We start from the raw sequence: 15,719 nt of genomic DNA on the forward strand, positions 1-15,719 counted from the left end.
TGAAACCCTTCATCACTTGTAACAACCTAGTGAATCTGCGCTGCATCTTTGCTTTGAACTGAAGACCATCTGAAAGTTAATGCGATGTGGTTTGGATACTTAGCAGCATGGGAGCTCTTTTAAACATGCAATCAGTTACCCACACGTAATTATTATACACTTAACTGGGACAAACACTTGGAGGAGAATATGGAAATTACATTGTAGTTCAGAAAAAAAATGTTTTTATATGGGAGTCACAGAGACCTTGTAAAGAAATGAGAAGGAAGACATTTATTAATGATGACATTAGTGCCGAGTGGTTATTGAAATAAAATCTTCAAGTTAGATGAATACTAAATAAACTGACATTCAGTGAGGTAAGATCTAGGACTGTTGGCTGCTGCTTCACCATTGGTATCCCCTTTACAAATCAAGCAATTATAGAGAACGGTAAACTTTGATAATGAATTACTGATAGAAATTTTAGCAGTTGGCATTAGGAGTTTAGCAGTTTAGCAGTAGGAGACCTGTAGCTCAGTGGTTAGAGCACTTGCCTCGCAAGTTGGAGACCTGGTTTCGATTCCCAGCCGGGTGAAACCTTACTCCACACTCCTGATAATTCCTCAAGAAAAAAACCGATAATTATTTGGTCACTCAATCCATCACTGTTTGTGAGACACTGCTGTGTGCAATTGACTGCCGTGTTTCGCCCACAAAATATACAGTCAGTTCACTTTACTGTCTATTCTATGAAGCGCTTTGAGACGCCTAGAAGACGTGAACAGCAGTATATCAAATGCAAGGATTATTATATTATATTATATATTGGCATCAATTTAACTATGCGTATTGATTTTGGGGGGGTCTGACTTCTTCCTTATGAAATAAGCTGAGACGTTATCCTACTTTTTTCCCCCACTTTTTAGATTGCTGCACAGAATGAATGATGGCACGACCAATTTTATATAGCTCTTACAGCAATACTGGGGTGAGAATAGATCAGGATTTACTGTGGGTCAAAAAAAGTAGTTGTTCAGGCAGAGCCTGGGCATGAAATGATTGTTGTGGTAGGGATTTCCTCATAGGATGCAACTTCATTTAGCTCAGCATACACTCACATTTACACGCGCCTTTTAAGTGAGCAGACTGGATGAAATAGTCAGTAGTGTAAAAGAATCGGTTAAAAAGGACATTGTGAACCTACTATGTCGGAAACATAAAATCCAATTAATCACAATAACTGCAGAGAACTGGCTCAGGAATAATGAGATCCTGCAATCCCAGCCTTTGGAACATTGTATGCTTCATGCAGTTTTACATCCCAACATTTGCCAAAAACAACTTTGATCAAATTCGCTGTTGTCATAATGGCATACAGAAAGGAAACAGTCAAGTCCACGTTTCAGCCAACGTGTTAGATTTTACCAGAAAACCGGAACACAGTTTGCCTCTCAGAAAGGCATGTTAATAGAGAATTGTTTCCCAGGAACATGGAGTTTTGAGTGGCTTCCTGTTTGATTATATATTCCTCCCCCCACCCCCCACACGCGCACACCCTCATCCTCCATATGTGAGTCAGTGGGTGAGAGAATAAGGTTCAGGTGTCACCCCCGCTTTTCCTGGGCCGGTAAGATCACTGTCCACATTCAGTCTCTTCCTGGAGTAACAGAATTTGTCAAAACCAACCTATTTGAATCTTTCAATCATATTTCCCCTCCTTGCCCCCCATGACTCCCGCCCCCAGCTTGGATGCACAGCCATCGGTGCCAAGCACTTTGGGGGTATCATCCCCATGTGAAAGGTCCTATATCAATGTAAATTTATACAGTATAGAAAAACACATTTTTGTGGTGGGCTGGCAGTAGGCTGTGTACTCTGTAGGGAAGATAGCAAATGGGCTGAAGAGCCTTCATCATCCAAACTAATTTTGTGAATCAACAGCTCAAATACAGACCTTTTGACCCAAGTAGTCCATGCTGATGTTCATATTCCACATGAGCTTCCACCATTCTAATCCTTCACCCCCCCCCCCAGCACCCCCTACCCACATACTCCCTCAACTTTGCTTCAGCCAACTTCATAGAAACAAAAAAGCAGCAGCTGAAAAAATGTTCTTCATGTGTTTTTTATTCAAATAAATCATATAATAAAAGGGTTGTGGGCTGTGATGTGTTGGTAATGGGATGACTTCACCAGCATGCACAGGGCACAGTATCCACACTGTACTTTTAACAGGACAGCGCAAACCGTTAGTTAAGCCCATTGACTGCTCTGTAGCTATTCAGAGACTTGGCTAACTATGTGCTAGGTGGAGGAAGTCTGCTAAATTAGATGTTTATATTGACACAGCTGTAATGTTCAACATCCTGGCCTTGGTGTTTTGTAATTATGATATTTCTGGCAAATTTATCTTTATAAAAATTTGTTGCTGGTGCCAGGGGAATTTTGGCACTCCCTGATCTTTTGGCAGGCTTTCTGCACGTGTGCTTAGCGTAGGTCATACCTAAAATGGCTGCCAAGCCTTTTTCTTGAAATGTCGACAGCCTGGATCCAGTGTGGAGCAGCAGCCAAGACTGGGTTTTAACAACTCATTGTTTTTAATGAGGCGCACACACTCACACACACACTCACACACTCACTCACACACGCATTTGACGCAAAGCACGATTTGTTTTTCAACATCCAACCACGAAAAGAAAATGATATGAGTCAGAAAAATACAGCCCCTGGGGATTGTCTGATAAAGAGCCGAATTTTTTTAAAAAAGATATCTTTTTTCTTGCTGATAATACTTATGAATATTTTGCGAAGAATATGTAAAATGTCTAGAGCTGTCTTATTCCAAATAGTGTACAGTGCATGTTCGACTGTCACTTTTATAGGAGTGCATTGAAGGACTAAAGGCCTGGAGGAGTACTGGAAGCCCAGACTGCTGTCAGTGACTTATAGAAATGACTTCAGCCTCTAACGCCATTGTGAGCTGTTTGTATTGATTAGCAGCAAACTTTTGCCGTCAGATTTATTATAAATCCAATCCATGCTCGCTGCCATTCACAATTGGAGGCAGAAAAGGCAGTAAAGGTACTTGTTGCCTGCCCCAGCCAGGATGACTTTCACGTTCCTACTCACATTCCCATTATTATGGCAAGCGTTTTTAGCTGGTTAGACTCCAGCAGTACCCCATCTGATACTCTGGGGACCCCAGGCCTTGGCTCTTGCCAAGCTGAGCATAATACCTTCCGGAATTAGGTAAGCAGGATGCGTTGCTCCAGGGAGAGAATGCACATTCCATTCCACCAACCTATCTCCGTGTAGGTGGGAATTCTCTGTTTCGTTTGGATACTCTTAAGCACGGTAAGCTTCCGCATGTATCAGACACCTAGCTGACCCAAAAAATATTCCTGTTATTCCTAGTGGGAGAAGAAAGCACCTGTACGAAGGCAGTTATCAGGAATTGTCACAGTGGTTGTTGCACAGTGCAGCAATACTGTGGGAAGTGGTTGCACTTTATTGTGGGGATGACAAATCTATTGATGTAGCTGTCTGCCACAATCGCATACTGTGAATCCAAGATGTGCTACAGCTCTAGGAGACAGAAGACATCCAACCCAGGAGAGGAGAATTGGCCAGATTCAACACAAGAAAAACCTGCTCCTGATTATCTTGAATTTATACACGTGTGGAGAAGGCCTGTGCAGCTCAAGGCCTGGTTCCAGTTCTTTCAAGAGGCAGAATTTTTTTTAAAAAGTAAAAGTGTACTGACTGGTTGAGTGTTGAGAACTGCTTTTCAGTCACCTCTTATCACCTCATAAGTTTTTAAGCAGAAACATTGAGAGCAGACGGCTCTTTCTGTCAGACTGCCCTATCCTCAGTCCATATAATCTGTTTGTTCAAGACGCTGCCACCAGAATGGGAGTTCATTGGAAATACGATGCAGGGTTTATAGGCCAAGTAACCACAATAAAGAAAAAATCAGCCAGCAACATGGAATAGAAGTTGCCCACACAGTCTCCTGCATATCTGGTATCTTTATCCAGAAAACCAAATCATTATGTGTGTATTTAACTGCTCTGAGACACTACTCACGTGAAGGGCACCAGGCAGGGTGAAACCTTAGGCAAGGTTCCTTATCCACACACCTCATTTTACCTAGCAGTAATTATGAACCTGGTTGTTAGTCAATTAGCAGATCACTTTCCAGGGGTAATAATCCTTTCAAAAATAATTTCTTCACTCAATCCACAACTGTTTGTGGGACATTGCTGTGGCAATTGGCTGCCATGTTTTGCCTATCTAATATACAATCAATTCACTTCACAGTATATTCTGTGAAGCGCTTTGAGATGTCTTGACGACTTGGTAATGCTCTATATCAAATGCAAGAATTATTATTATTATAAATCCAATTTGTTGTTGTGGTGAGTTGGAGCAGGCAGGAATCACAACACTGAATCCACACTCAGTGCTTGCATCCTTCACTGCAGTGAGGTAGAACAAGTAGCCACATGAGCACTTTACCCTTCACTTCCCATCAACTTACAAACTGAGGGGTTTGTTTATAACTTGCACCCCCCTCCTCCCCCCACGATTAATATTTCAGCTTGTTATTTCTGAAGCATTGAAAAGCAGTTTGCTTATAAAATTCACAGTCACTACAGTTTATAGTATTATCCTGTGAAACACTTCGAGACGTTTCTCCCATAAGAAAGGGCGTTTTATCAGATGAGGATTATTTAAAGGGCCGAAAGAATGAGTTGCAAACACGGGCTCTTGTTACACTGATCCAGGGTTTGGGTTCATTAACATTCCTCCCGTGAATTGAACAAAATCCCACTTGGTGTTCAAAGAAGTTACAGATAATATGCCTCCTGTGAAAACCTGGATTTGTATTCATGAACACATCTGTAGTATTTGCGGTTAACAGCTGCAGTTTTTCGAGGTCTGTGCTGCAAGCTATTTGGTCTGTGCAGCAGCATTCAGCCAGATTCATGGCACCGCTGTCAAACTCAAAAACTCGAAGATTAAACTGGGAACGTGTTAACTCAAATCTGCTCAATGTTGTTTCTCGATGTGCTTTGCTACGGCTTCAGTGCTGTGAGCAACCCTGGAGCCAAACTCTCTCATGTACACAAGGAGTCCGGAGCAAGGTTCAAAACTTAATCATTCACTTAATGGCTGTTTGTGGGGCACCGTTTTGTGCAAATTGGCTGCCGTGCTTGCCTATAAAAATACAGTCACTGCACTTTGCAGTGTATCCTGTGAAGCCCTTTGAGTATCCTCCCAAAGTCAAAGGCCCTATGTCAAATGCAAGGATTATTATTATTAGTACAAGTATGTTACATCCAATACACAGTCAATCCACTTTACAGTATATCCTGTGAAGTGCTTTGAGACATTGAGATGACGTGATAAGGTGCTACATCAAATGCAAGGATTATTATTAATCTCTAAGGTATCTTGAAAAAGTTTTTTAAAAGAGTACAGCTAGTTTTAAAACTCTGCTTGGTGCTGTGTATTCTATAGGATTACTTTGTTCTCCGCCACCCCTTCCCCAGCCGTTAGTTTAAAACAATGACTTCAGAAGCTACCAGCTCTTGCTGAAAGGCTAATTTTATTTAATTACTCAAATCATGCCAATAAACATCAAAGGTTAAATTACTTTCCTTTTCCGTATTTAACAATTTGTTTACTCTTTGTGCGTGTGTCAATCTACAGTAAGAGCATGGCTGGCCAAACAGTACTATGCTTGATATAGTAGCTGAGGCTTACATAATACAGTAGTTGGGCTTTCCCACTGTTTCTGGTTTGGCAACATCCACCGGGCTTTGAAGGCCAAGTGCCAAGGAGAGACATGGTCGGCAGTGTGCTTCCTGTCGTCTCCTTTCTTCTCTTTGTCTTTGTCTCTTGGCCTGGCTGTGCTTGGTAGCTTTGCCAGAGAATGTTTTTTATTAGCCTGAAAGAGCGATTCACCTGAGTCAGAGATTATACTGTATTTCACTACCAACGACACTCTCTCTCTCTCTGTGCAAACATGCACATCAAGTGCATTTCCAGACATGTTAAGCAGGTTCTTTTTGAAGAACCCATCGCCCTTTGCTGTGAGTGTTGAGAACATTTGTGCACTGGCTGTTTTAACAGCTGCATGCTCACGAGATAACCGCCTCCTCAAATTTACTCTTTATCAGCTACATGCTTGTGGTGCTCACCCAATGACCGTATCCAATTTTACTGTAGACTTTTCACAGAGAGAGTGTGGAAGTTTCTGCTTGAAACGCAGCCATTGTCAGGCCAATTTATCACATTAAGTGGCCTGTGGCATTAAGTGAGATGAAAACTAATGATTGTTTGGGGGAGGAAGAGGGGGGGTGTGGGGGGGGACGGAGATTAGAACCAGAACCTCTGAATAAAATGAAATCCAAGATTATGAGAATAAACAGATGTGCTGACTATGAGGAGACCAAACAAAGTGAAAAAAGGGGGTAGAGAAATGTTGTAAAGCAAGTGTGAAGGGATCAGGGGATTAATTTAATGGCCTGACCCAGTCACCTTCTAATCACAGGGCTCACAACAGGGCAGTTCAATCAAGAGTAGATGGGAAACGATTTTGGTGTCTCTGGCCTGCCCATCTGCTTTAAACTGAAAACTTATAGAGTCTCGTAACAGATTTGTCTCATTATTCGATGCATATGAAACGTTGCTGGGGAGAAATTCCACCTATTTACTCTCTCTTTGCAGCATTATGAGCGACCAGGATTTGATAAATTCTTAGACACAGCCTTGATTTCGAAGCCGTTTTTCTGTAAATTCTCGTAAAAGCTGCAGAAAAAAAGACTTCAAGGTTAAGGAAGGAATTCAACAATTTGTTCAATTCTGGACACTCTAAAATGGTGAGTCAATAGAGTAAATCTAAACCCAGGTGGAATTTCTCCTAGTGATTCTAGGTTTTTGAATTGCATGATCCTATTCTGGTAATAACGCTGCTTTTATGTTCAATAGCAAGGATGACATTTAGGATACAGTGAAATCCTTCATCTTGTGCATTCCATTGGTGGTTGATAATCTAATATAGTTGTCTGATAATCCTGGGGTCAGTTGTGCAGACAAAGGGCAGAAATGTTTAGGCAGTGAGTGTAGGATCTGAAAAAAAGGCTTAACTTGCAAGTCAAAGGGCCACAAAGAGTTTGTATTGTTAGTCTGGGGGTCAGAGGCAGTGGGTTGGGAAGTGACATCGGTAACAAGTTCGAGGTCAGCAAAGGTCATGTTACAAATTGCAAGGCTACAAAAAGTCAAGCAGCTACAGCAATTGGTTGTCAAAGGGAATGGGGTGACTTAAGACTAGCAGATGGGACGATAAGAGACAGCAGCTCAAAAAGAGCAACCAATATGCATTGTGCGTCCTGTGTCTGAATCTCTTGTACTTGTTGGTGAAGTAACCTCTGAGATTTTACTACATGCAGTTCTGAAATGTCAAGTCAAGTGTAACCAGCAGCACTTCACCATAAAAGTGCTCGAAATCTAGAATTGTTTGGAGCCAATTTTTCGAGTTTCCTTTCAGCATATGAAGTTCACATAACTGACAGCTAGTTAAAATTGTCAGTTTCCCCTTTTCTCTCTCTTTCTCTCTTTTTCTTTCTTGCTTTCTTACACTTTCTTCTCCTTCCCCGCACCCCCCCCACACCAGCCCTCTTGCTTTGAGCTGCAGGAGGAATCAAGTAGACTGCAAAGATGCCAAATGCTTTTGTTTAGCTATGTTTTGACTCCAGACACCACTCCAGGTACTCCAACTTTCAGAATGGAGTCTGGCCAGAAATCCCAAGAGTCTTGGCTTCTGCCTGAGTCTGAGTTGAGGAATCCCTAATTCCTCTCAGGAGGAAAAGGCGCAGTGCTAGTTCCATTTAAACATTGCCTTTTCTTTTCCTCCTTCCAAAATCTTGCGTCGTTGTTTTACTTGTAAGTGGAAATTTTGAAAAGAAATAAAACTCTTTCCTGTTTCTAATATTTACTTTGTTTTCGGGAATGTGCTCGCTCAAGTTAGACCCAGACTTTTTAAAAATGTTTTTGACAAGCTATGAATTGTATTCTACGATAGCTGTGACATAACTTATAGCTTGGAGTCTGTTTTGTATTACTCCAGTAGTAATTAATCAGTTAGGCTGCAATACATAAATTACACTTTATTATTCATAAGTTTACTGCCAAGATTCCTGATATGTTGCATCACCATTGCATTAGCATACTGTGGAGTGAAGCCTGGACAATACTGGGATGGGTGTTCTGCAATGCAGATAGAGATTACTTCCAAAATGACCAGGATGCGCCCTCACTATTGGGTGTTTTGCTGGGGTTTCTGCATGGGCTGACTGATTCAAATGATACACTGACTGTGGAAAAATTACAGGCAATGATGCCTGTATTCATAAATTAGGATCAGGCAAAATTGAGAAACTGTGGGGCAGAAGCTAGCATAATCTAGTGTAACGCAGCATAAATGTGTGTAACACAGCATGATTCAGTGTAACTCTGCCTAAACCAGTCAAGCGTATCTTAAACTAGACTCACAGTATTGATGCACAAACCAGTGGAGCCTGCCATATACCAGTGGAGCCCAGGAGACAAGAATTTAGACAGATTTAGACTTATTTTTATTGTTTTTTCATGTGGCCTCTTATAGTTTCTCTCACTTTATGCATGTCTCTTTCTATCCTTGGTATTTTCTGCTCCTGTTGTTCTGCCGATATGTCCTGTCAAAATCTTCTCTGCTCTAAGCCTCAGAGGGAAAAGGTTAGCTAACTGAGGGGAGTCAACCTAGGTTTCCCTTTGTATCAACTGGCTAGTTAGAAGTCTGAGAAATGTGTTGCAGAAGCGCCAATTGCTCTAGCATGTGCTGCCACATTGGCAAGGTGAGCACAGTGGCTGGTTATGCTTGTGCTCAGGTAAGGAGTGCAGAAGCTCCTCAGTGATGTATGAATAAATAATAATTTCCTGGCTCATTGAGGGACTATAGCTACAAATACGCTGCCACAAATGAGTAGCAACAAGCTGGTGCATGAATGCATTTTTTCTAAAACCTAACTGAGCATCTCACACAAAGCCTTTTGGTGCACTGCCACCATCGATTTAAAAGTTTTTCAATGCTACATTTATTTTAAAAAAAGGAAATCTCCACAGAGTCCTTTAAACCACAAATACTGCAGATATCAGTCAATGTGGCAGTGATTTAATTACTGATTCTACAATTAGCAAATAAAATATAACTATTTTTATAGCTCTCAAAAATTCCAGATAGTTTTAGAAAAATTGGTCTGTGATTCGAATCCCGATTAGAACCACATGTTTCTTGTTATCTTCTACATTAAAAGCTAAGACTTTTTGTACCCTTGGCACTTTACTGGGTAAAGTGAATCTGACCATTGAACAATGATGGAGTGCTCTGAAACTTTTTTTTAAACTTTAGAATAGATCTTTATTTCCAATTTCTACTTCAAAGCTTGTGCATCAATTTGTACTGCAAGAGAAAGGCAGTGATATGTAATATTCTATTTTTGAAAACAGAGATGAATGCTTAACTCCTGATTGAGTTGCTTAACTTTATTTGGATACCTGTTTAGAAAATATCAAGAAAATGTCTTTAATTCTGTCTTGTGCTAAAAGATGGCCTCAATCTTGATGCAGTAACTCCCAAGTAATTCTGCGCTAACTGCTTCCAGCCTCTTTATTCCTTTCTTCATCTTTGTGTTTTTATGAATATTTTTGTTTTTCCTCTATTTTCTCATCACTCTAGCTCGTGGTTTATTTGCCGTACATCCTACATTCCATGACTAACCTACTGTTTCCTAGTGTTATCCCTCTCCACCCATCCACGCTGAATTTCTTCATCCGTTAAATTCTTCTTTTCATGATTATTTTCTCTTCCTACACATTTACTCCAAGCAAACCAGTAGCTCACCCTTTCATCTTGCCAATTTCCCCTCCTCTTTAAAGTCCCCTCAACCATCCAATAGGTGTATCTCCTTCCACCGACCAGCCCATCTCTCTCTCTCTCCACCAGCCCTCATTCTGGCAGGCCCCAATGCTTGGTTGCTGAACTTTGGCCAAGTGTTAAAAAAAATAGAGTGAGGATTATCAGACAGCCAGTGCAGAGTACAGACAATCAAAGTGCAGCCGTATTGTTTGGAGCATTTATTTCACCCCCAATAACTTTACACGAGTTTTCCCAGAGCCATAATTTCCAGGAGAATTCAATTTCTTGAATTAACTTGAGTAAGGACAGTTGCAGGTCTCCACCCTGCCCTCCCCCACAAATAAAATTGACCTGAACTTGACCACCAGGTCATTGAACCGTGCCATTTTATTTTACGAGCGTGGTGAAATGTTTGTTTTTTCTCGTAACTCATTCACTGCACACACATTATTGCTATTTGCTTCAGCCATCTGCACGTGGCCACCACTGCAATGGCTCTCAGCGATTTGGTATCTTTCCCTTCCCCAGAGAGGGAGAGAGAGAGAGAAAGAGAGACGTCAGAGGGGTTATGCTGAATCAATTGTAGCCTGTGACTAGATGGAGTTGTCTCTATTCCAGCATTCCTTTTATTCTCTCTCCAGATGGAGCCTGCCTGAAATTCTTAACTTAATAGTGTAAACTGAAAATGTATTGAACAAGTTAGCAAACGAATTAGAGTTGTTTTCGGATCAACTTTCCTCATTTTAAAACTTTTTTTTTGTTTTGTTTTGACCAGATTCAGGGCAGTCAGAGAGCCCAAGCCACAGCGAGCCTCCAAAAATTACTCCAGGTAAGTGAGTCACTCACAGCGTAGACATTTAGAGGCGAAGAGGCTGAGATTAGAATTTTTTTTTTGTTATTGAATTGTTATTTTTGTGCACACTCTGCAACTTTTACTCCCCTGGAAGACTCCAGTGATGATATTCGCTAGGCATCCCGGCCAAACCCAATCCTGTCTTCACTTGACATCCACCCATGACCACCTCCCAGTAGGGTCTCTGAATAGCAAAATCAGTAACAGGAACACTGGATGTTTTTTTCCCTTCCTGACCCACGAGGCGCTGAGCCCAATTGTGGGTAGTGCTCAACCCTGTAATATCAGCATAGACGAGAATTCACAATTGTGACTCACTGGTCTGTATACACACTTGGCCTTTGAGGTTTCTGAGTTGAGATTAGTCTGATCAGGTTCCAGTATATCCTTCCCCCTTCCATTCACTGCTCCCACTAAATGCTGGCTCAAATACTAGCTGGTGTTGGTTGTCCCTCCTCACTGTCTGTTTTCTCCTGACTGATACCTGTCTGAAACGATTGCTGAGATTAGTATTGCTGTCATTTGGAACACAAAGCACCAATATAATTTGTCGTGCTTCAGGGAAGAAGGGAGAGACAAGTAGGGTATGCACCCTTTACATTTACACACATGTCCTCAATGTCTTCAGTGAGTATTTTAATCTGAAATCTTCGCCACAAAATCAGACGTTCCCCTCGGACTGAGCTCAAATATTCCTTCTCCTAAATAATATTTTGCATGTTCGCCCAAAAAATACACAGTGAATCCACTTTACTGTAAATCCTGTGAAGCGCTTTGAGGCGTCTGAACAATATGATTAGGTGCTATATCAAATGCAATGATTGTTATTATTTTAACTTTTTCCAGTGTTGATAATGAGATTATAATAAGGCACAGAATACTCTCTTTTGGCTGCTCATATCGGACTCACTGCTATCTGCATTATAATCATTTATTATTAATCTCATTTTTCAGCTCTTATCCTCAGTGTCTTAATACTTTTATTTGTCTCCTTGTCACTATTGCCTGTTTGTACCTCACATTAAATACAACTTGCCTCCCTTTTTCTGCCCTATTTTGATTGAACCTTTCTGGTCCCATTTTGTGTTCCACAATTAGGATTTGGTTATGTTGTGAGTAGCTCCCATATACTTAGAAGTGCATAGATGTACTCTACTGCACCAAAACAGTCCATTCGATCCATGTAGCCTGTGCCGGTGTTGATACTCCAAACAAACCTCCGCCCATCCTAATTCCCTCTCCCAGGCCATCCCCATACCCCTCTATTCCTTTGGATTTCCCATATGCTTTGTGTGCCTTATATTTGCTCTGTAATGTCTATTTGTTTGTTCTCTACTCCCTACCCCTTTCTAAGATAAGTATTTCCCCCACCCTACACCACATAACCTTTTGCTGATCTAATTTATAGAACTCTCCAAGCCTCTTAATCCACAGCACAAAGCTTTAATTATAACGTTACCTTTGGTTTTGGTGGAAAGTTGCCTCTTTTTCTTTGCCATAGTTTATTCATTGTATTGCACATGAATTCAGATTAGTTTTAAAAGGGAATTGGATAAGCATTTGAAGGGAGAATATGAAAGGGTGCGGGTAAAGACCAGAGAACTAAGAATTAGGGTAGAGAGCTCCAGTGGCAGAGTCAATACCAGCATAGACTTGATATGCCAAATATTTATATGAGTCAACCACTAAGAAAACAGGACCACTGCAGCATGTGATTCATTTCAATTTAACAAGTTAACATTTTTAAAAACTATATCGGTGCAGTGTCTGGCCTCAGACAGGACTATCAGCTCAGAGTGAGGCATTGCAAAGAGCAGTGGTGGCCAACCCATGGCCATGGCTACCGTGTGACCATCAATCAAGAAATATTCAATTAAGAAAATGTGGTTGGTTAGCCAACCAAAAAGGTTGGCAACCACTGGTTAACATGCATTGGATGGGCTCACAAAGACTAGCAGCTCAGGGTGAGGATTATTTTTGTCAGCGAACTGTTTGGGTCTGCTTTGTGTGGCTTTTAGAGAGTTTCTCAGTTTGTGCTCTCTCTTAGATGCAACAGCAGATGTGTTTGTTGTCCTGTTGTAACACATATAGGCTTGTAACCTGAAACCTGATTATACTGAATATCTGGGTGGGGGAAGCACAAGACTTATGAAGTAGATTAAATTTTAATTAACTGTCAACCAACTCTGATTTATTTAATGCACATTTTTTCATCCTAGTTTACATGTCAATACAAATCCCCTGTTTCTTGAATGATTCACCCAATGTAAACAATTGAAAGGTTTTATTCAGTTTTCCAGCATCAACTTGCTGCACATAGCTAGTTAAGTTTGGCATTGTTCTGTGCTCTGACTCTTTGAAAAGCATCTCTGGAGTGAAAGCTTGGGTAAATGTTTTAAGTTAACTGTTGCCAGGCCTTTTCCCCCAATAGTTGCATAAGGTTAGAGAGCTGAACATTCACATTAATTGGGACTGCTCCCACTGCAGATAAGCAAATAGTGCGGAGAATTGGACATCACAAAAAATACAAATCCTCTAGAGTGTTAATGAGAAAATTGTTCTATCAGGAGTAATTCTATTAGTGATGGTACCATACTGTGCCAGTCATTCACTCTCCCCACCTCTATCTCTGACATTTTTCTCATTTACTCTTTTTTCTATCATTCTGACTTTCTTATCTCGGTGAGTATAAATATGTGTGCTTGTTTCTGTATTTGTACATTTGTGTCTCTCGTTGAGAGACTTTGTCTCTGTGTCTGTCTGTGTATGTGTCGCTGTGCGTCTCTGTGAGAGTATCTAATTTTCTATCTTGTTCTATCTCTGTTCTAAAACTCTATACCTTAAAAATATAAACGTTCATCTTTGCTACCGGCAATAAGTCTTATTGGTGATTTGTACATACAAGGTTGCTGGGATTGTGTAGCCCTAGAAAGCTTGCATACAACTTTGCACAAGCTCAAGGTTTTTGTCCTCATCTCACAAGACTGCTTCAAACTTCCACATCAGAACCCTCTGTGGTTGAATGGATATGCCGATAAATGAGTATGATTGAATGCGTTCTACTGTATTGACTTGTTCACAGTTGATCATCTCTTCAACTCTTTGCCTGTGCATTAAAAATAGATGGTGCACAATTGTGACAGACGTAAGCTCAATAGCACTACTGTGTTTGACTCCTGACCATCTGTCAACTCAATAACTTGAGTGACTTTGACACTAAACTTGATAAGTAACTTCCTGCCATCTGACTTGTAGTTATTTTAGATAACAGCCATTCTGGGAACTGTCTATCTACTTTACAGGGACTAGAAACGCATAATTTTACTTCTACTTCCAAATGCTTTAGGATTATTTCCTTCCCTCGCCTCATAATCTAGGCTGAGACTCCAGTTCACTACTGGGCAATGCTGGCTCCATTGTTGGAAATGCCTTCCTTAAATAAAACATCAAACTAAGGTACCATCTGCCTGTTCAGGTGGGCGTTAAAGATCCCGTAGCATCATTTGAAAATAGACGGGAGTTTCTTCCAGTGTCCTGGCCAGAAATTACCCAGATAAAATTGGTCATTTCACCTCATACTGTTTGTGGGATTTTGCTGTGCGACGTGCAAAACTGTTTCCCTAAAAATAGCAGTTACTATGCTTGATAATATCCAGAGCCCTGTTTCAGGTGCCTTTTTGAAGGCTGGTTTGTTTATTATGTGTGTGCCCACTGAAATGGTTGGTGTCAGTGCAATGGCCCAGTTGGCTTCATGCACAGTATAAATGTCTGCCATGTCGCACCCGATGCCACTTCCGGTGTGTGGCAGCCACCAGTATCAGCGCATGCCACGGGAATGACATTGCAGTCGCCGTTTAGCCTTGTGCCCGGTTATAATATGATGCTTAGGTTTATGGCCCCAAAATGGTGAATTATAAAAGTGTTCTTCTGCAATCACTGTTAAAACACTTTGAGACGTTTCAGTGAGGTAAGATTCAACAGCTTACTTTCTTCTTCCCAAGAGTTTTAAAACAAAGTATACTTTGTTGTTTTTTAAGTGTTTATTGATTCTGAAGCTGGCATTTTCCTCACTTGATGACACAGTTACTACTTTTGATAAACTTACCTTCAGTAACGTTATAATCTACCCTACACTATTACTCGGCATGAGATTGGTGTGTTTGTGCTCTCCTCCTCCCATCCCCAAAGACACATATCATTTGTTTTAAAATGTTTTCTTCCTGTGTTTAGGCCTTCTCTCCTTGTCTCTTGTATTCTTTTTACCTTGTTAAATTCTTCTTTGGCCATCACAAACACCACAAACTCAGCTAATTGAGAGCAAAAGTGCTGTACAGAAAGAATCCTCGCCTTTTCACTTTTCAATCCCTTGTCTCACTCTCGGACACTTGGGATATTGTATTACAATCAAGATTTGATTGCTGCATCTAGTAGTAACATTTGTTCCAAACTACACACCTGTCAATAGTCATATATTTAGAGCGAGATTTTAGATTGAAAACATAACTCTCTAAATAGCGTTCAGACTCTATGAGTTGAATGGCTTATTTCTGTTCCCATTTTAATGTGCTGGTTCACACTCTCTGTGAACCCTGCTCCTTATGTATAAATAAGTTTTGCATTAATCTCATTCCTGCTGTTCATAAACATCACTCATAAGATGCCCCTTGGTCTCATACTCGTACAGACATTGATACAGACACATACATAGACAAATTAAACTCAGATTCATTTACCCACACACACTAACACACTAGTACAAACGTACTCACACACATCCTCATGCACTTGTACAAACACACATACACATACACTCATAAAAGTTACATATACACATATACAAACACACCCCTAAAACACATACACATTCATACCCTGATTGAAACACACACAAAAAAACAGCAGAAGTTACTAACCCATGCGAGA

The 15,719-nt window shown here is 40.7% G+C and overlaps 1 protein-coding gene across 6 annotated transcripts in view; it reads left to right on the forward strand.

Annotated features, from left to right (window-relative positions):
- LOC103177698 (nuclear factor 1 B-type) overlaps positions 1–15,719 on the forward strand; it is a 182,769-nt gene that overhangs the window by 96,665 nt on the left and 70,385 nt on the right. For 5 of the 6 annotated variants that reach the window (XM_042332364.1, XM_042332358.1, XM_007891993.2 and 2 more), the window contains exon 3: positions 10,719–10,772. The exons of the other annotated variant lie outside the window; for it this stretch is intronic. In XM_042332364.1, the coding sequence (XP_042188298.1) occupies positions 10,719–10,772 (54 nt within the window). The remainder of the gene's footprint in view (positions 1–10,718; positions 10,773–15,719) is intronic. 6 annotated transcript variants of the gene reach the window in all.

This window comes from Callorhinchus milii, unplaced genomic scaffold (genome assembly GCF_018977255.1).
Source record: "Callorhinchus milii isolate IMCB2004 unplaced genomic scaffold, IMCB_Cmil_1.0 Scaffold1, whole genome shotgun sequence".
Lineage (NCBI taxonomy): Eukaryota > Metazoa > Chordata > Chondrichthyes > Chimaeriformes > Callorhinchidae > Callorhinchus > Callorhinchus milii.